Here is a 20086-nt window from a genome sequence, read left to right on the forward strand (position 1 = left end):
TTAAACGACGTCAAGTCAATTTAGTTTGTCACAGGTGGACTCCAGTCAAGCTCTAGAAACATCTCAAGGAGACACCACAGCAAAAAGGGACACGTCTATGAAGGAGGGAGTTCAGGTTTTGATTTGGAAAACATTTGCAAACCTTTCTAAAAAACAATAACACATTGTCACTTTGTCATGGTGGGCTATTGAGTGGACACTGACGGGCAGACATTTATCAGATGAAAGTGAAATGTTCAACACAACAAAGTGTGCAGAAAGTGAAGGGGTCTGAAGATTCTTTGAACATTAGAACAATCTGGATGAGAACAGGCCATTCAGCCCAACAACGCTCGCCAGTCCTGTCCACTTGTTTCCTCCAAGAAAACATCAAGTCGAGTTTTGAAGGTCCCTAACGTCTTACTGTCTACCACACTACTTGGTCGCTTATTCCAAGTGTCTATCGTTCTTTGTGTAAAGAACATGAACATTTGAATCCACTGCAAGTGTATTTTCATGTCAAAAGCATCTTGTAACGTGAAAGTCGCCGTTTTATGTGGAAGTCACTGTTTTACTGTGCTTAGGACGTGCAAGTTTAGAAGATGAATGGACGGATGGATGGATTACAAGAATAAGGAACACGTTGCCCTGTGGTGGGCTGGGCCATTCCCAGGGTTTGTTTCCTGGCTTGTGCCCTGTGTTGGCTGGGAGGATTCAGCAGACCCTCGTGACCCTGTATTAGGATATAGCGGGTTGGATAATGGATGGATGGATAAAAGTTTAGTGCCTACACGTCATTCGAGCACATGTCAAATGTCATTGTCACTTGTCACAATGATTGTCCTCACTACGTGGAGTGTGACAAGGGGCTGTGCTGCTGCCTCTGACCCTGCTTTTTCATGCTAATGTGTGAAGAACCCTCACGGAGGTCAATCAGAAAGACACCTTTTTTTTAACATGTTGAAGTTAGTAAAACGACATTTTAATGTGTTTATATAAGATCACAATTACCTTTATACTTTTGACAAATAAAAGCTCTCCGTGAATAGCAGTCATCGTTCTTCCAGTATCCGTTCCCAGATGCTATTACAACGCAGTCGTATTCCTAGAAAGAAAACATGGCATTGCTTAAAACGACAAGAAATAAAAGATCTGACATTGATAAAATGAAATGTCATTGTTCAGCTACAAAATAATGGAGTGTGAACTTCAAGAGGGTGACAGTTTTGCAGATGATACTAAAATGATAGGGACAGCAGATACCACAGAGGCAGTCAAACAGTTCAAAAAGGCCCAAACACTTTGAGCAAACACTTAGGGAAATGGAGATTAGTGTACAAATGTGCAAAGTGCTAGACATGGGCAACAGGAACGCCAACGAGAAATACAAGATGGGAGACACTGAGCTACAGGAAGAGACCTCTGAAAAGGATTGAGGGGTTTATGCTGACACAGCATTCTCATCAGCTAAGCCAAAGTGATCAAAATGGCAAATAAAATGCCACATTGCATTGTTGGGCATTAATTGAGTAATGTTCAGACCATGTAATGCACTCCATACCTGGAGTATTGTGGGCACAGCTGGTCAGAAAGACATAGCAGCACTTGAAGCTGTGCAGAAGACAGTAATAAGGTGCATCACGGGACTTCAGGACATGCCACACGGTGACACACTCAGAGCATTAAACCTGCAGATGAGAGTGCGAGGGGACCTCACCCGGGTCTTCAAAGTCCTCCAAGTGTTGATACAGAAGATCCAGCAGAATCTTTTCAACTTAACGGTGAATCAACGTGCTTGAGGAGAGCAGCGGAAGTGAAGGGAAAGTAGAGTTAGGACTGCAGCCAGGACGTTGTTGGAATCAGGAACTGCTAGACAAGGAGTTGAAGTAGAAACCTGAACAACCTTTAAGGAGGATTTGGTTTAAAATATGGGGAGAACTAAAGACATGAACCTGATGGACTGAATGGTCTTTCCTCATTTGTCCAATTTTTTACATTTATATGAGGGCAACGGCATTTGGAAAATTACGGTGTGGGATTGTTGAACAACATGTGAGATTTCTTTGTCCAGAAGGAGTGAAACCTGCTGAAATTCATCTGAGAATATTGGGCTCAGTACGGAAGTGAAAACAGCAGGACTCCACGAAAAGTTTATGAACGGGCAGAAAGGTTCAAAGCGGGAAGAAGAACACGTGTGTGAGATCCCCTTTGAAACGAATGGAGCTTAAACGTCAGGGCCTCTTCTGCTGAGGGGGCCCTTTAGTCCACATTGCTCAAAAAGTTTGTGTGTCTTTTTAAGAAAAATATAATACAAAATAATAGTTTAAATAACAATTAAATGGTTAATAGGGTTAGTAGAGAATGAAGAGCTATTGTCATCAAGGCACGCTCTGGGCACACTTAGTTCCCCTATAAAATTTATTTTGTATCTCAGTGTCCATGTAGTTATATAAAATCCATTTTAAAATCTATAGAATAAACAAATAAATAAATGCCTTAAAAGTATGCCTTATGAGGAGAATCATAAGCCCCCATTATAATTTCTAAAAGTGTTTTCTTTAAAAGATCTGTTGTATTAAAAGTTTAAAAGTAATCAGATCCATAAAAAAACCTTTCAATAAATTAAATAAAAGCTATATAAAATCTCCTAAAACCGGGATCTATAGCATCTGCCATCCATATTATTACATATTATTGGTGAAAGGCACTATATAAAATTTTTTTTTTTTGAATTTGATAAGGTATCAAGTGTTAATTTTGGACTCCTAATATTAATTAATATTAGGGTTACTTAAAGATTAGGACTAGGGTTAATGACTTTACGTTTAGGAGAGGGGTAGGGGTATAAAAGAATACGATCATCAAGCACTGATTAACATCGGGGCCTCCCATTAAACTTTTAACATCAGGGTTGTTGTTGTTTATGGGCCTTAAGGTTAGAATAGGGTTAGGCGTAGGGTTAGGGATATGGCCATTACTGGAATGCTCTGGCACACTTAGTTTCATTATAAAAATTATTTTATATCTCAGTGTCATAAGCACTTGAATAAAAATATTTTACACTTTTAAATCTATGAAATAAATAAATAAATAAATAATACCCTAAAATGTCCCTTATCTGGAGAATAAAAATGCTCTTATCAATAATATTGTTCTTAAAAGCTCTGTTCAACAAATAAGTTTTAAAACTATTCAAATCTATTAAAACCTTCAAATACATTAATTAAAAGCTATCTCACCATCCTGAATCGGGACATATAGTGGCAAAACATCCATTTTATTACCTTACAACGTAAGGCGCTATAGAAAAGATTTTTTTTTTTCAAAACTAGGGTTATAATACGGTTCATTTTAGACCCCTAACATTTAATTAACATTAGGGTTATTTAGGATTATGAGTAGGGTTAATAATGTTTAAGTTTAGGAAGATGGGTAGGGTTAGGTCAGTGGTTCTCAAACTGTGGGGTGGGACCCCTAGGGTGTGAAGTAACAAAAGGGGTTACAAAGATGTGAAAAAAAGAAAACAAGAATCGAAAATATGAAAAATCCATCTATTGGAACCAAAACAAATGAACTTAAACTACATTTTGATACTAGAAAAATAAATAGTTAGATAAATGTCGATAAAAGTTAAGTAGGTATAATAAAATATGCATCTATGATATATCATTAATTAAAAAAAGAACAAATTGGTATTAGCGGGCTCCTTACAAAAAAAAAACCTTAGGGGGGGCGCAATTAAAACTGTTATGAAAACTCGGGTTACAAATACTTAAAGGTTGAGAAACGCTGTCTTAGGTATAAATAAATTCTTATAAAAACACTGATTAACATCAGGGCCTCCCATCAGGCTTTTAACATCAGGGATGTTGTTTATGGGCCTTAAGTTTAGAATAGCGATCGGGGTAGTTTGACTAATGGCTTATAGTCCAGCTCTGTCTTCAGTTACTAAAGGTCCTGGGTTCAAATTTCACAATTGTAACATCAGGGCTGGTATGACAATTTTAAAGGTTAGGGAAAGGGCAAGGCCATACCAAACATCTTGGACACAGTCATTTGGGTTAGAGCCCGATTATAGAGTTCCTATTCTTTGCCTGCATCAGCCATGAGTGGATCACAGCCTGGGCCGAATCTTTATTGAGCATGTTCTGGTCTATGGGTGATCTGGTAATCCTGGTTGTGCTATTTAATAATATCGTTGCACGCCCAGGTCCCAACTTTAACAAATGTTCATTATAGGCTTGGACCCCTAACCTCCCAGGATGTTGTGTATCTGGGATTTATGGTAAGAATATCTCAGCAAAGATATAGCCAATTGTACGAAGTCAAAACTTATTATGTCACCCTTTAAAGCTTCCAACATACCTATTAAAAGAATTAACTTTTCAACTATAGGTTGTGGTTTACCTTAATCAATCATCTTTAACAACGAGTGCAAGTCTAAATTACCAATAACCTCAATTTGTAGGCCCAGGTATGGACACGCTGTATCAGCATGTCCTCCTCACCTCTCTCTATTGTGCCCACACGGTATTTAATACCCAAACCAGGGCCGGCTGTACGCTGGGGCAAGAGGGGGCAATGCCCCCTAAACAAACGTCCTGCCCCTTAAATCAAACTTTTAGAAGTTGAGATAGAAAATAATAGATTACCCACAAACTGAATATGGACAAGATTTACTAAAGTAGCTGAAAAATCCACGGGAAAAGGCACAAATGAGATGACTGGTTTAACCTCTTATTCGCTCTTTCCCTCCGTGCTCTGTGCGCACACAGCACTCTGCAGAGATCCCCACTCACCCTCCCCCAGCTAAACATCCAATCACTGTTAGTATGCAAATGACCGGTGTCAGGTTTCTCAGTCAACAGCGGGAGGCTTTGAGGAAGCAGCAAATCTCTGTCGTCAAAATCATAGCGACTCGTGAGATAATTAAGCAACAACTAAAAATACATCTATATTTGTACAGTCAATGGGGACTAGTCCATTGTTCTTCTCACAGTTTCAGTCTGGTAGAGAAGTGTTTCTCGATCCCACAAGCACCACTGTGAGCCTGTCTGCTGCATAGAGCCGACTGGAGGACATGTGTCTGTCTGTCAGACCCCGACACAAAGCCCCGTCCCAGCTTTCAACTCCGCACTCAACAGTTTTCTGTTTCATATACTGATGTAATCACAGATTTTAGTAAAGCTTATTCACTTTCCATCCCAGCTTCCAGCAGCTCACAAAGGGAAAGTTAATGCTGTGACATGCATCCTTTTTACAAAGCTTTTAAAAAGTGTAGCGCTGCTCCTGCTTGTACCAATAGCAGAAGCAATGATGCTGCTGCTGGTACATCAGAGACATCAGCTGGCATGTCTACTCCTGTGGCACTGCTTCTCCTGTACCTCTGCCAACAATTGCTGCCCCAAAGCAACCCGCTCAGCTACCCAGTGACTTAAATGGCAATACACCATCCCAGCCAATACTGGGTAGTTACCCCAAACGTGTATTTGGTGGTACAACATTAAGATCATTCAATCCTGCCTGGTACCACACACGACCATGGCTGGAGTACTCTGTTGTGGGACGATGCTTCTGTTTCCCTGTCGGAAATATGGCAGCACTGTTAATGAGAGGGATGTAGTTTTACCTTAACTGGTTTTAACAACTGGAAAGCAGCACTTGATCGAGACAAGGGGCTACAGAGGCATGTGTCCAGCCACAACCATGTGCATGCTTCAACCATCTGGACTGAGCATAAAAGCAGAGAGGCCACAGGGGGACTGTGGATTCAATGTTGGTTGGTAAAACACAACTTGAAAAAACCATTATTGGTAGTGCTATAAGGTTTCTCTGTGTAAATGAGTTGGGGCTCCGTGGGACTGCAGAAACCTTGAGACATGATGCAGCGGTAATGATGATGACATTGCTTCAGGTATTTTTCTAAAACTGATGGAATATACCTTAGAGAAGGATGAGAAGCTAGCAAGCATTGCTAAGGGTATCCCAAAAAATGCAAAATACACATCTAAGGATATCCAAAATGAAATTATCCAAACACTGGCTGACATGGTGCTTGGAGAGGTCAGGAAAAAATATGAAAGTGCTGATTCTGCAGGGTTTTGCCTCAAAAGTGATGGGACCAGGGATAGGTGCAATGTGGAAAATGTGTCTGTGATAATACGGTTTGTCAGAAATTCCATGCCAGAGGAGCATCTTATTGGGTTGCTTGACTTGCAACAACTTGATGCAGAGTACATCACCTCTGAGATCCTGTTACACCTTTCTGATGCTGGCTACAGTGCTGACAGTATACTGAGCCAGTGTATGATGGGGTTAGAGGTGGTGTACAAGCTCTGCTCCAAAAGAGGCTTGACAGATATGTCCCATACATCCACTGCTACAACCACCAACTGCACTTAGTGGTTGTGCATGCCATGCAGAGTGAGCCGTGTGCAAAAGATTTTTAGCCTATCTAGTTCACTCTACAACTTTTTTCACCACCACTATGTGCTCAATAAACATGATGCACCTTGTCTAAAAAGGCTGCTTGAGATCAGATGGACAAGCCACTATGAGGTGACAAGGTGCACTGTGGACAATCAAGAACAAATCCTTAGTATCCTATCTGAGATGACAGAGGATGATGATGCTGCAGTTGACCTGTGCACCGAGGCATCAGGCCTGCTATGCCAAATTAAGAGGCATCACTTCTTTGAGATTGGAAAGTTCCTAGTGTGGGTGCTTGGTGTCTTGAAACCAGCAAATGCTATTCTACAGTCTCAGTCAGTTGATCTGTGCAGTGCTTCTGAGGTTGTTAGTGCAGCACTGGACTCCTTAAAAAACATCCGTGAGGATGACTGTTGGGGAGTGTCATCTCCTGCTGAGGATGAGTCACATCCAACAAAGAAAAGGAGAACAATGAGCAAACACCTGGGTCAAAGTGTTGTGCTCTCAACTTTGGGCCATACAGACTCTGGTGAGCCTACCATATCCCCATCAGTCTCTGAAAAGTAGCTGCTGCCTCCCAGTTAGGAGACCCGGGTTCACTTCCCGGGTCCTCCCTGCGCTGGAGTTTGCATGTTCTCCCCGTGTCTGCGTGGGTTTCCTCTGGGTACTCGGTTTCCTCCCATAGTCCAAAGGCATGCAGGTTAGGTGGACTGGCGATTCTAAATTGTGGGTGTGTGTGTCCTGCGGTGGGTTGGCTCCCTGCCCGGGATTGGTTCCTGCCTTGTGCCCTGTGTTGGCTGGGATTGGCTTCAGCAGACCCCTGTGACCCTATATTCGGATTCAGCGGGTTAGAAAATGGATGGATGGATGGATAATCTGATGAAGAATATTTTTATTTTATTTTTGTTGTTTTATTTTTCAGTTTTCCTCCTGAGGGATTGCCACCTTATCGTGGTCAGGGGTTTGCGTGCCTCAGTGACCCTAAGAGGTACACAGAGCTTAGCCTTCAGGTGGGACTCCCAAGTTGGACAGGTCTTAGGGTAGAGGCCTGACAAAGTGCAATCCAATTACATGACAAAAACAGTTATCCAGAACACCCACACCACCCCTTTCCCGCCTCCGTCGCCACCATGTGCCCCCTTCACGTTTCTTTCTGCCCCCTTAAATATGCCTGTCTAGAACCGCCCAGACCCAAACTATTCTGAAGCGACGTTTGCACCGATTTGTGTCTTTTGCATCTCATACCCTTTTATTGTAACAGCATCCTTTATTTACGATGAAGCGTTCAATCAGAAGAAAATATGAAGTTAGTTTTAAATTAAAAGTTGTTGAAACAGCGAAAGAAATTGGTGACTGCGCTGCTGCAATAAAATTTGATGCGTCTGAGAAACTGGTGTGAGATTGGAGGAGGCAAGAAGATGGAAAAAAAAAAAATTGAAGTGTCATATTTTTGAACGGGCGTATAAGTCGGGGTCTGATTTTATAATCGACTTTCCGGGTTTCAAGACCCGAATTATACGTGAGAATATACGGTAGTTCAGTGTGAATTTTACACCCAAATGCCTTTTCTACCATCAGGCTCCAAAATGGAGGAAACGGCTTTCTTCTTGGGTGGCACAAATTTTGCTGGAAGTGAAAAGTGATTTATTTAGCCAACCATTTTTTTTTTTTTTTTGCAAAACGAAATATTGACTTTATTTGCGGGTTTACAAGCCGGCATTTTAGCAATAAAAGTAAACAGGTGAATATTTTAGTGATTTCAAACTTTCAACATTTTTTGAGAAGGAACTTTTTTTTAATACTAGGAGGTTAGGGTTAGGATTAGGGTTCGCTCACCAACCCTTGTCCCCACACATGAAGATGATGGGGGCTGGCTGAACCCAGCCCAAGGAGATGCGGTCGCCCCTCTGAATCCCCCTCTTAAATGGTGAAACAACGGGAAACAAATAGTTGTTTTTTGACCTCCTCTTTGCTTGATCAGCTGCTGCCGTGCCGCGTGCTCAGCATCTCGTGCGGCGATTCGAACGTTTAAAAGCCTGTACAGCAGCTGTTCTTTTGTCTCACTGCCTTGTCTCTCTTCTCCCCCCGACATCCTCAAATACTATTCAATCTCTTTTCGCTGTTTCGTTATTTCACCGAGTAATATTTTCCATTTGTTGGCGCTAATGTGATCTTTACTATCATTTTTTGAGACTTTCGAATTTTCCTACTTCCATTATCTCTAATGTGTATCGCTCTAACATTTTTGAATCTTCACGACATTCTACTTTGTCTTTTTCCGGCCCCGGTTGTGGTTAAATCTTTTGGCACAAAGTCTAGTCTGATTATTACTTTCCTTATTTTCAGAATTTTTATTTTTGCTTTCTTTTCTCTCCAACTCTTTGGGGTCTCTTTTCGACACGCTGCTCTTTCTTCTTCGCTTAGTCATTGACGTCTCATCTTCAACGTATAACATTTTTAAGAGCTGAGAGCACCAAAGCATTCCAACAAGTCAGAGGTTAGACGACTGTGGTCTTGATTGAAAATGGTAGGGCGCGACTTGCAAAAGTCACCGTCTCCCGGGACTTGCTTTTAAAGGTTGTAAGCATGACGTGACTTGACCGTCTCGCGGGACGTGAAAGTGTCTCTCTTCAAAAGATCACGTCGCCGGAGCAAAAGTCTCGTCTCGTCCCAAGATTTGTTTTTTTCCTAATAGAGAGATACATTCGTATGAAAACGTCCCTCGTGCTGCTCACTCTTACCTCGTCGCTGTAAAAGTAGCGCCCCTCAGGACCTGAAATCGGGTAGCCTTTTGCCCAGTTGGTATAAAACACACCTTTGCCTTCCGTCCACAGATATCTCATCTCCCGATTTATATCATTAAGTCCAATCCAAAGGTTTATAGTAAGGCCCACAAGTTGAACTGCAAGAAATGCTAAAAAAAGAATGAGAAAATGTCAAAATTTCAATTTCATAACCTGCTTATTCCTGAACAGGGTTGGAGGGTGTGCTAGAGACCATCCTTGTGAGCAGAGGGTTCAAGCCAAAAACACACCCTGGACAGGGCGCCAGTCCATCACGGGACAGACACACAAACTCACACACTTAAGCCAGTTTTAAAGTCACAAATCGCTCGCTAAAACACTTTTTTAATGAGTTTTAAGCACAGGGAAAAAAATGAACATTTGAAAAATCCATAATTTAACAAACCACCAAGAAAAGTAACATTGCAACAATGCACGCTACGAACCAATCGCTGTAAACAGAAGTGAAGTGGAGGTTAAAATCCAATAGAAAAAACTCTTCATTAAATGCAACGAGGTTAAAACAATGCTCGAATCAGTCTCTTTAAAAACATGCCTTATGCGTCCAGCCGTCTCTCTCTTTCTCGCACACGTGCGCGGGCGTGTGTGTGTGTCGTATGTGCGTGTGTGGGTTGTTCGTATACCGAGTCTGTGGTCGTGAACAGATGCAAAAGTTTGGCGAATGTTTTGTTCGTAAACCGATTTGTACGTGTTCCGAGACATTCGTGAACCGAGGTTCCACTGTATATTTTTTTTCAAAAATTGGAGCAATCTAGATGAGTCATTCAGCCTGACAAGGCTCGCCAGTCCTGCCCACTTAACTCCTCCAAAATAACATCAAGTCCAGTTCTGAAGGTCCCTGAAGTCTCACTGTCTACCACACTACTTGGTCTCGTATTCCAAGTGTCTGTGGTTCGTAGTGAAAAGAAAACTTTCCTAATGTTTGTGCGAAATTCACCTTCACAAGTTTCCAACTGTGTCCTCATGTTCATTTTAAAATAGAAAGGACTAAGGGAGAGTCCCAAACCCATCCAGGTGGAGGAGTTCAAGTATCTTGGGGTCTTGTTCACGAGTGAGGGAAGAATGGAGCGTGAGATCGACAGGTGGATCGGTGCGGCGTCCACAGTGATGAGGGCTCTGCATCGGTCTGTCATGGTGAAAAAGGAGCTGAGCCGTAAGGCAAAGCTCTCAATTTACCAGTCGATCTACGCTCCTACCCTCACCTATGGTTATGAGCTGTGGGTAGTGACCGAAAGAACGAGATTGCGAATACAAGCGGCTGAAATGAGTTTCCTCCGCAGGGTGTCTGGGCTTTCCCTTAAAGATAGGGTGAGAAGCTCACAGTAGAGCTGCTCGAGAGGAGTCAGATGAGGTGGCTCGGGCATCTGATCAGGATGCCTCCTGGACGCCTCCCTGGTGAGGTGTTCCGGGCACGTCTAACCAGGAGGAGACCCTGGGGAAGACCCGGGACACGCTGGAGGGACTATGTCTCTCGGCTGGCCTGGGAACGCCTTGGGATTCTCCTGGAAGAGCAAGAAGAAGTGGCCGGGGAGAGGGAAGTCTGGGCATCTCTGCTCAAGCTGCTGCCCCCGCGACCCGACCTCGGATAAGCGGAAGAGAATGGATGGATGATTAAAGGGGAGTCCCAAACCCCACCAACTCAAAGTTTCTGCGCACCAAAAATGACCAAGGGGGGCATAACTCGATGAAACAATTGAGTCTCCACAAGACAAATCCAATACTGTGAACATTAAACTACTGCATGTCCATTGCTAAAAGTACGGTCAACTCTAAGGCGCTAATTCACCTGAGGGTCTTTGGGGGTTCTTCATCTGGGTTGCTACCAGCGTACTACCTTCTCTGGAATAACGATACGGAGTGGAAACATAAACAGAACAAGCGAAGGTCAAAGCTGTCAGTCAATCCTGTCTTTCATTGCAGCCAAATCACTAACCAGAGACAGAGTCCAAGTGTTTTTGGGCAAATATTCGGAAACCAAGAAGAGTGAATGACCAAAACAAGCACTTGAGAAGTTTCAAGTGTCTACTCACAATCTTGGATGACCAGGAATTGTGTGACCCTTGACCTTTAACTATGGTGACATCACAGCTTGAGTACTCTGGTAGTTTTGCATAGCAACGTGGCTAGCAACAGTACACAAACTAAGCCCACAGAATCATCTAGAATCTCCGTCTTACTGAAATTGTAACCTGGGGTGAATGAGCAGCATCTCAAACTCAGCCTGCATCTCAAACTCAGCCTGGCAAAGACGAACCTTTTTGTTATCCCAGTTCTTTCATCTGTTCAGCTTGACTCACTACTGCTAACCAATGGCGTAGCGTAGTGGGGGCGGCAAAGAATTACTGTATATTTTAGTCTTTTAAATTGAAATACCTAAATAAGGGGGCGGCTGACACCCACGCTACGCCACTGCTGCTAACGCCCACCAAGCTTGGGCTGGTGACTGATGACCAGCTGTCCTTCACTGACCATGTTGCTACAGTCTGTCAGCCCTGCAGATTCACTCTATACAATACCTGCAAGATCAGACCGTATTTGAGGGAGTGCGACACACGACTGCTGGTCCAGACTTTGGTCTTGTCACGTCTCAACTACTGCAACTCCTTGCTGGCAGGAGCACTGGCACGTGTCACCAAACTACTTACAGATGATTCAAAATTCAGCAGCATGTCTGATGTTCAACCAGCCGAGGCGGGCACATGTGCCTCCTCTTTTCAGACCACTACCCTGGCTTCCTGTAGCATCACATGTTAAAATCCTTGAAAGAATAGCGAAAGGCTCGACACACATACGTATGGAGCCAGTTGTAAAGTCCTCTGCTCCTTCGGGTCTGCCGAAGATCAGCGTCTGGGGATGCCACCTCTCTGTGGTATCAAATCTCATGCGCAGCACCTGGCTGGTGTAATGAGCTGCCCACCTCCATTTGAACTTCAGACTCCCTTGACGTGTTTAAGAAGACCCCCTTACTCTGTGATTTCTAGCTGATTAGTTTAACTCACTGACGTTTTGTTCTGAACCGGAAATCATTTCTGTCACCTTGTCCTGTCACATTTGTTCCCAAACAGTCCCCAGGGTGACACTACTCAATTAGGTTGGCCTCTTTTGTAAGTCACTTTGGATAAAAGTGTCTTCTAAGAAAATAAATGGAAGTGCAAATTTAAAATTGCGTTCTGATAAGACGCCATGAGCATGGGAAAGGCACTCTAAATACAACATGTATTATTATGATTAATATTATTATGATTACAACATCAAGTATTGTAACAATTGTTTACAGCACAGAACAAAATTTAAAATGGCATCTCTGTATTCCAAAACCACCAAAGAGATACTAAAAGCATGAAACAAATGCTAAACGAATCCATAAAAACATCAAAGAAAGAGACAGAATCAGAAGAAGATGGCCGTGTGTTGACAGTTTCTCAGGAGTCTCAGTACCTTGTTCTTTGTTGTCAGATATCGTTGCTAAATTTCCATTGTCACTTATGCATTGATTTCTTGCCTCTTGCCAGTTCTTCTTCTCCTCCCCATCGTTGACTCCATATAATCGGAAGCACTGCAAAGTCCAAAATGAAGCCATATTAGCCATATAGGTCACTGTCCCCAATGTGACATCTTATGCCATGAAATTCCTACGTATTTTAGTTTGGAGAGACCTGTCCATACAAGGTGAGGATTGTGCTGTAATACTGAGGAATGCCCAGTAGGCGGTGGGTGCCCAGTTGCCCGAGGTCTCCAGGGTTGTGATCGTGTCAGAGTTTCCCAATTATAATCAAGTGTGCCCCCCACAGGAGTTTCTCATTGTTGCTTCTCTTTTGTGTTGTATCATCTACATGTTTTATTGTTATTGTTGTCAGTTTTATTACTTTTTAATCCTTTCATCCTTTTAATTTATATTATGTTCATTAATTTTATTTAATACTCCTGTACTGTACTTTTAAATGTGATTTCATTCCCTGGACTTTATGGGTGGAGCCCCGGGAGGTGGGGCCACCCTGATGTCACTGCTGCTGACTCCTCCCACTGCCTTATTCTGGAAGCCTGGAGTGAGAGATGCTGCCAGTGGACCAGTAGTAGTCATTCACTGGGAGTTCTGGGAGTTTTGTTTTCTTTTCATATTTTCTAGTTTTGGATTTTGCTTGCAGATTTTGCACTGGGACTTGGATTGTCTACGTAGGTGAATCCTTTTTAGGTCTTTTGGCTCTTTTTACTTTAATAATAAATATTGTCCTTTATAAGGATTCTTGTCTTTATAGAGACTTGTCTTCACTAGTTGGCGTTCACACAGTTTCTCTCTCTCTTGTAAAGCAAATGTTTGTGTTTTCGGGGACTTTTGTAGTTTTTTTGTAGTTTCAGTGCCAGCTTCTCATTTTGGGGCCTGCTAGGTTAGAAGCCAGCTGGTAGCTGTTGGCACCAAGCTGGTCTGAAGTGAGTCTCTTCTGGGCTGGCCAGGGAAGGCATCTGGCCCGCTTTATGGTCATTGTGGGAGCATCAAACCCCTTTTGGCTTTGTTTGTAACTCCAGTTCATAGGAACCTGTGTGGTCCACTGGCCATATCTGAACAATAATGTTAGTGGGCATTCATCGTTATAATCCTAGAGTTGCTTGTTTAAATAAATATGTACTTCATGCGTGTGCCATATGTAAATAGTGTAGGACAGACTGGCATTACCCATTCGGCTATGCTTTGGCACACAAGTCCCTGTGCCAAACACTCTTAAGTGTCAGTTTTCTTTCCACGGGGTGTCTTTGGGCCTTTTTGGTGTCATTTGATAAAACTGTCAACCACAAAGTGACACCCAGAGTTGTCCCCTCGATGATCCTTCTTAATACCTGTCTTGTCTTGGTACAGTCCTATGTTACTCTTCTTTGCCCTTTTGTATTATTTATTGTGTAGACTTTATCAGAATGTCTCAAATCCCATAGACGTGCCACTTTTTATAAGATATTGTGCTTTGTAACTTCTCCCCACCTTCCCATCTACACCTATAACCTCAAGCAATTACACAGCGTAAAAGACAAGCAGGAGTCAAATTACAACTTTAAATAATGTATTATCGGTAATGTTCATCAAATAATAACAATAAGGAAAGTACACGTGAATACTGGCAACCATACAGCCTGATAAATGCTGAGGTGTAGTTTGAGTTGGCACACAGACTTGTAGTTACCCAAATGTCTGTAGTTAACTCATCATTTCTAGCTTTCTTCAGAACAGGGCCGCATGCCTGCCTCAATATGGCTTCTCACTGCATGGCCACGGTGTGAGAGGGGAAAATGTGACCCAATGTATAGATTCTCTGTTCAAATCCTTACACCAATAGGGTGTCGTGGTACAGAATGGCTTCTAATTTAAAAGCAATCCCAAACAGCCACACTTCCGACCAATGGGGGCCTCTTCACACCTGCCCTCGAGACCACTGGTTGAGTTGAAGCCTGGTAGTTTGGCCCACCCTGATGTCACTGCTGCGGACTCCTCCCACTGCCTTTATCTGGCCGTCGACTGTGCTGTATTTATGGTGACAAAGTGACAATCGATCACATAGCTATAGACTTCTGAAAAGTCACTACTATGGGATGTCTGACATTAAAAAAGACAAAAGAAAAATTGATTAAAACATCACAGGTACCTTTCTTCCAAATGAAATCCAGCCTGGCTGACATCCTCCTTTGGGTGGGAGAGTTGGAGCCATGGTTGTATTCACAAAGGTGTCTTTCCTTTCACATATAGACGGAAACAAAGTCCCACAGTTCATATCATTCCAAAAACCTTTAGGAGCACAGAAAATAAGTACAGAAAAGATGAACAACATTACAGGAGTCAAGGGGTCTCTAAAGAGCTCGGTGGGTTTATCTCTTACACTCTTAATAAAATAAAAGGGCCAAAGTGAATGAGCAGGTGGAACCAGCCATACAAGACAAGGAGCAGCGCAGAATGGGCAGCGACACACAGAAACTAAATAACCAACAATGAGGGTCCAACATAATGAAGCCCGATATAACAAAATACTGTGGTACCTCCGTATACGTCCTTAATCCGTTCCTGATCCTCTGACTTATACCAAACAGGACGTATACCAAATGAGTTTTCCCCATAAGAAATAAAGGGAAAATGATTAATCCGTTCCCATGAAAAAAAAAAATTCTACTGTTATTGGCATATTATACATTGATGGGGTTGTATAAAATAATTTAAACACTGCTTAATACTAAAATACATAAATACAAAAGCAATAAGATGAAATAAATGGAAATTTAACCTCACTTTACTTTTTAATAACGTCTTTGTTTCTCACAATCGTAGATACCGTCGTTCTCGGCATACGGTGTGCAGCAGCCACGTCCTAGATACGCATGCCACCTTCATACTTCTCAACAATCAATTCAAATTTACGCGAAGAAACACAATATCACGTGAAAATTCACAGAGAGTTATAGCACGGGCTGTTCACTGAATGCTAGCCAGTGGCGTACTGACGCTCGTGGGCAGTCGTGGCTTTGTCACGAGAGAGGTAAACGAGGGTAGCGCGCCATGTTCTAGCACGCGAGTCGTATTCCAAACAGGACGTATACCAAGTTGGACTTATTCCACTTATACCACCGTATATACAAAATATAACAGAGAAATAAAAGATTAAAAAAAAACACCCAATTAAAAGTCTGTGCCTGTTAGATTTGGCCTCCTCTCAGGCAGCCTAACCCCAAACCAAAAGGCAAGTTTCAGGCCTGCACAGGCCCAGAAGAATGGGACCAAGGTTTTTAAAGTTTAAAAATGTCAAAGTGGAGGAGAGGATGATCATAAAACCCCTGAACCAAGGACACCGTAAACGCAATATTTCAATATTAATGAAAAACAATTCATCAAAAACTGAGAGGCACAATCCAGGCAGGGTAGGAGAAAATGAACAAGAAAGTAAACAAAAAGGCAACTCAGAGCAACCAAGGCTAAGCCAAAATCCAAAAGCAGATCCTCATAAACAGAGCAAAAAAAATTAAAAAAACAGGAAAATCTAAATAACAATGAGACTGTGAAGGACCTTCAGCCAGAACACATGGGCTTAGGGAGGTCCTTCAGGCATGACATCAGGGTGACCCGCCTCCTGTGGCTCCGCCCACAGCACCCAAGGCATATAATCAAAATTACGGTATTTATATTCTACACATCTACAGTATATCTCTGTTTATATAAATCTGCTAATAAGCTGAAGATGAAAAGCAACTTCATAGAAACTAAAGTCCTGAAGCTGCGTCCTGTCGTATTCACTTCATTTGCATGTATAACTTTATTTGGTTAATGTTCTTGATTTTGAGGATTCACACTTTATGGTTACTGTTTGATTTGTAAGAATTTACTTTTTAATAACCTTTAACTTTTTAATGTGACACTCCCAGAAGGTTCAGTTGTGATTATGACGCCACCTTTAGGACGACATAAACAAGGCAGTCGAGGACATTGGCCAAAGACCCTTTGGTGGATCAACGCTGAATCTTTGAAGGATTTTCACGTTTTTTTTAGTTTCAGCTCACGAAAGGCCCCAGTTATGTTTTTCTGGTTCACTAATGATTTACTAATACTAATTCTTCTATACATTTTTGCATAGTCACTGACAAACACTCACCCATTCCTTTGTACATGGTGACACAGTTTTCATCATTATTTGCAAAATTCGGCTCATGCATCTCCCAAGCCACGTATGTTAAGGGCGACCCATCGATCCACCTTAAAGTTATAAAAGACATTAAGGAGTAGAAGACGTTGAAGGAGCCACCATACTTATTAAGACATCCAAGACAGCCAAGTGCCAGTCGAAAGTTTGGGGTCACCCAGAAATGCTCATGCTTTTGATCAAAATGGCCACCTTTTATTAAGAAGATATTATGATTTTAAAATAAAGCCATGAATAGGGCTATGACTGCTTGAAATGACTTAGTTTTAATTTATTGTTCAAATATGGCTACAAAGCCTCATTTTCTTCAGTGTCCTAATGGTCAGCTCCCTCAGCTTATCCTTAATAACCCGTGTGTTACTGATAATTGGTTATTAGAGAAACCTTCACCATTGCATTCCCACCGCTGACACCTGCTATTCTGATCACTTGGGTCACAAGGTGCCAGCATTCCTAAAATTCAGCTTTGGATTCAGAACTGGTCAAAGTGAAGCGGCTTTCACTAGAAACATGTCAGGCTGGGTTTTGATTTTCCATCTTAACAAGAAAATGAGGATTTCATACAAAGGTGTCTGTTACTGTCTTGAGAGAAGATGGCAGACTGGGGCTGACCAGGAGAGAACAAGAAGTGGAAGGCACAACTGCATGAGAGGAGGACATCAGAGTGTGGAATGTGAGAAACAAACATCTCTTCCAGATCCTCAGTTGGCTTCTTCTTTAAACACACACCCAATCCCGGTGTCATGTGCAGCAGAGAAAGAGACGATTCTGCAAAGCAGGCCTCAGAGGCAGAGTTTCAAAGAAAAAGGCAAACGTGAAATAAAAAGAAAAGACTAAAATGAGCAAAAGAACACAGACATTGGACAGAAGATGACTGGGAAAGGGTGTTATGGTCAGCATCCCAAAGTCGTGTCTTGTCTCTTGCAGAGGACACTGGAATTGGGTGTGCATTTAGTGAAGAAGACAACTGAGGACCTGGAAGGCGTTTGTTTCACACACTCTACACCCTCTAATGTAGTTGCTCTTCGGGGCCTTCTCCTTCATGGCCCCTTCTCTCAATACAGTAATGGACGCCTTTGAATGAAATCTTCAGTCTCTTGGCCATCTGTCATTTTGGCCATTATCGAACCCAGAACTGAACTTGCGACGGGTGAACAGCGTGACAGGTCATGTGGCGCTTGTGCAACGACAATTAACAGACAAACCTGACGAGCTAAGGATGAGCTGAGGGAGTCGACCACTAGGACACCGAAGGAATGGCTGCTGAAAAGGGGGCTCTGTGAATGATAAGTTAAAGATCAGGCCTTTGAAACAGTAATCACCAGAATACACACTGGCAGTGCCTCGGCTCTAGTTTATAAATCAATTTAATGGCATCTTGATAAAACAGGCAGGAGTTTCAATCAAAAAGAGCAACTTGTCTGGGGGACCCCAAAGTTTCAGCTTATTTTGAGACCCCTTGTTGCATCCCTCATCGTTGTTTTCTTGTGAAAGCCTCGTCTATTCAAGAGCAGCAGGGGATTTTCACTTTATTTTTGCAATAATTTACAATATTTTATATATATTTAAAATATATTTTGCAACAATTTACAATATATTTTATATGCCTTTAAATATATTTTGCAATAATTTATACCATATAATATATTTTATACATATTTAAAATATACTTGCAATAATTTAATATTTTATTAATATTTAAAATATATTTTGCAATGATTTCCAATATACTTTGTAAACATATTTTGCAACAATTTACAATATTTTATATGCTTTTAAATATATTTTGCAATAATTTATACTATATTCATATGTAAAATACATTTTGCAGTAATTTCCAATATATTTTTTAATATCCATCCATCCATTTTCTAACCCGCTGAATCCGAACACAGGGTCACGGGGGTCTGCTGGAGCCAATCCCAGCCAACACAGGGCACAAGGCAGGAGCCAATCCTGGGCAGGGTGCCAACCCACCGCAGGACACACACCCACACACTAAGGCCAATTTTTAGAATCGCCAATCCACCTCACCTGCATGTCTTTGGATTGTGGGAGGAAACCCACGCAGACACGGGGAGAACATGCAAACTCCACGCAGGGAGGACCCGGGAGCGAACCCAGATGGGTCTCCTAACTGCGAGGCAGCAGCGCTACCACTGCGCCACCGTGCCGCCCTATATTTTTTAATATTTAAAATATATTTTGCTAATTTCCAATATATTTTATAAACATTTAAAATATATTTTGCAGTAATCTGCAGTATATTTTATTTGCCTTTAAATATATTTTTCAATAATTTCCAGTATATTTTCTTTGTATCTAACACATATTTTGCAGTCTATTGTATATCGAGAACACCAAGCAGCTGTTGAAAAGGTGAAGCAATGCATCATGGGGGCCTCAAAATACGTTCACACAAAATAAACGAATGAAACTTGAATGCTAAAGCTCATAGTTGCTTGCTCAGCACTTGCCATTTTGTTTAAAGTGAAAGTGGCACAAGTTTCATAAAAGCTGAGTAAAAAGCCGAAGTACAGTGTGTACGTGTTTTGAACAATATGCAGACGTACGTAAAGCGTCTCCTGTAACGTGTTGCTCTGCACGTTTATTTCGTTACTTACTTCATCGTCTTATCGAGACCCACGGTCAAGCCAATGTAGTATTCATTTTCTTCACCTCGTGAAATCTTCAAGATACAGTCCATCAGGTTGAGTTGTTGGTGATGAGGAAGGACAACATGAAATAAAGAAATGAGCACAGATCAGGTAAGAAGCGGTCGGTGCGTTTGGACCGAGTGTGTAACGCGGGCGCAGACACACTGAGGGCGGACACGCAGGGCCCACTCACACTTGGCTGTTGTTTGTTTCCAGTGCTTGTCTTTCGTTTTTCTGAGTGTTTTTCAGGTTTATTGTGGTTGATCTTCCTGCACTTTTCAAGCTTTACTTGGAACGAGGGACCAAGCAGTGGGGTGGACGGGAGGACTTGAGGGACTTTGAAAACTCAACTTGAGCTTATTTTCACAGAATTAAGTGGACAGGACAGACAAGCTTTGGTGGGCTGAATGGCCTGTTCTTGTCCAGTCAGGACAGGTCTAATGTCCTAAAAAGAAGCATTTTGCAGAGAAAACATGTCGGACATATTTGTGGGTCCATTCACACTAATCAGTCATTGCTTGAATGGCGACGGCTACTTGAGTGTTGCTGC

The 20086-nt window shown here is 42.1% G+C and overlaps 1 protein-coding gene across 1 annotated transcript in view; it reads right to left on the reverse strand.

Annotated features, from left to right (window-relative positions):
• Positions 1-20086, reverse strand: part of mrc1a (mannose receptor, C type 1a) — a 137661-nt gene that overhangs the window by 23679 nt on the left and 93896 nt on the right. Inside the window, exons 18-23 of the mRNA XM_039754266.1 lie at positions 19504-19568; positions 16832-16932; positions 14843-14982; positions 12651-12768; positions 9150-9322; positions 991-1084 (exon numbers count right to left, since the gene is read on the reverse strand). Of these exons, the coding sequence (XP_039610200.1) occupies positions 991-1084; positions 9150-9322; positions 12651-12768; positions 14843-14982; positions 16832-16932; positions 19504-19568 (691 nt within the window). The remainder of the gene's footprint in view (positions 1-990; positions 1085-9149; positions 9323-12650; positions 12769-14842; positions 14983-16831; positions 16933-19503; positions 19569-20086) is intronic.

This window comes from Polypterus senegalus, chromosome 5 (assembly GCF_016835505.1).
Source record: "Polypterus senegalus isolate Bchr_013 chromosome 5, ASM1683550v1, whole genome shotgun sequence".
Classification (NCBI taxonomy): domain Eukaryota; kingdom Metazoa; phylum Chordata; class Cladistia; order Polypteriformes; family Polypteridae; genus Polypterus; species Polypterus senegalus.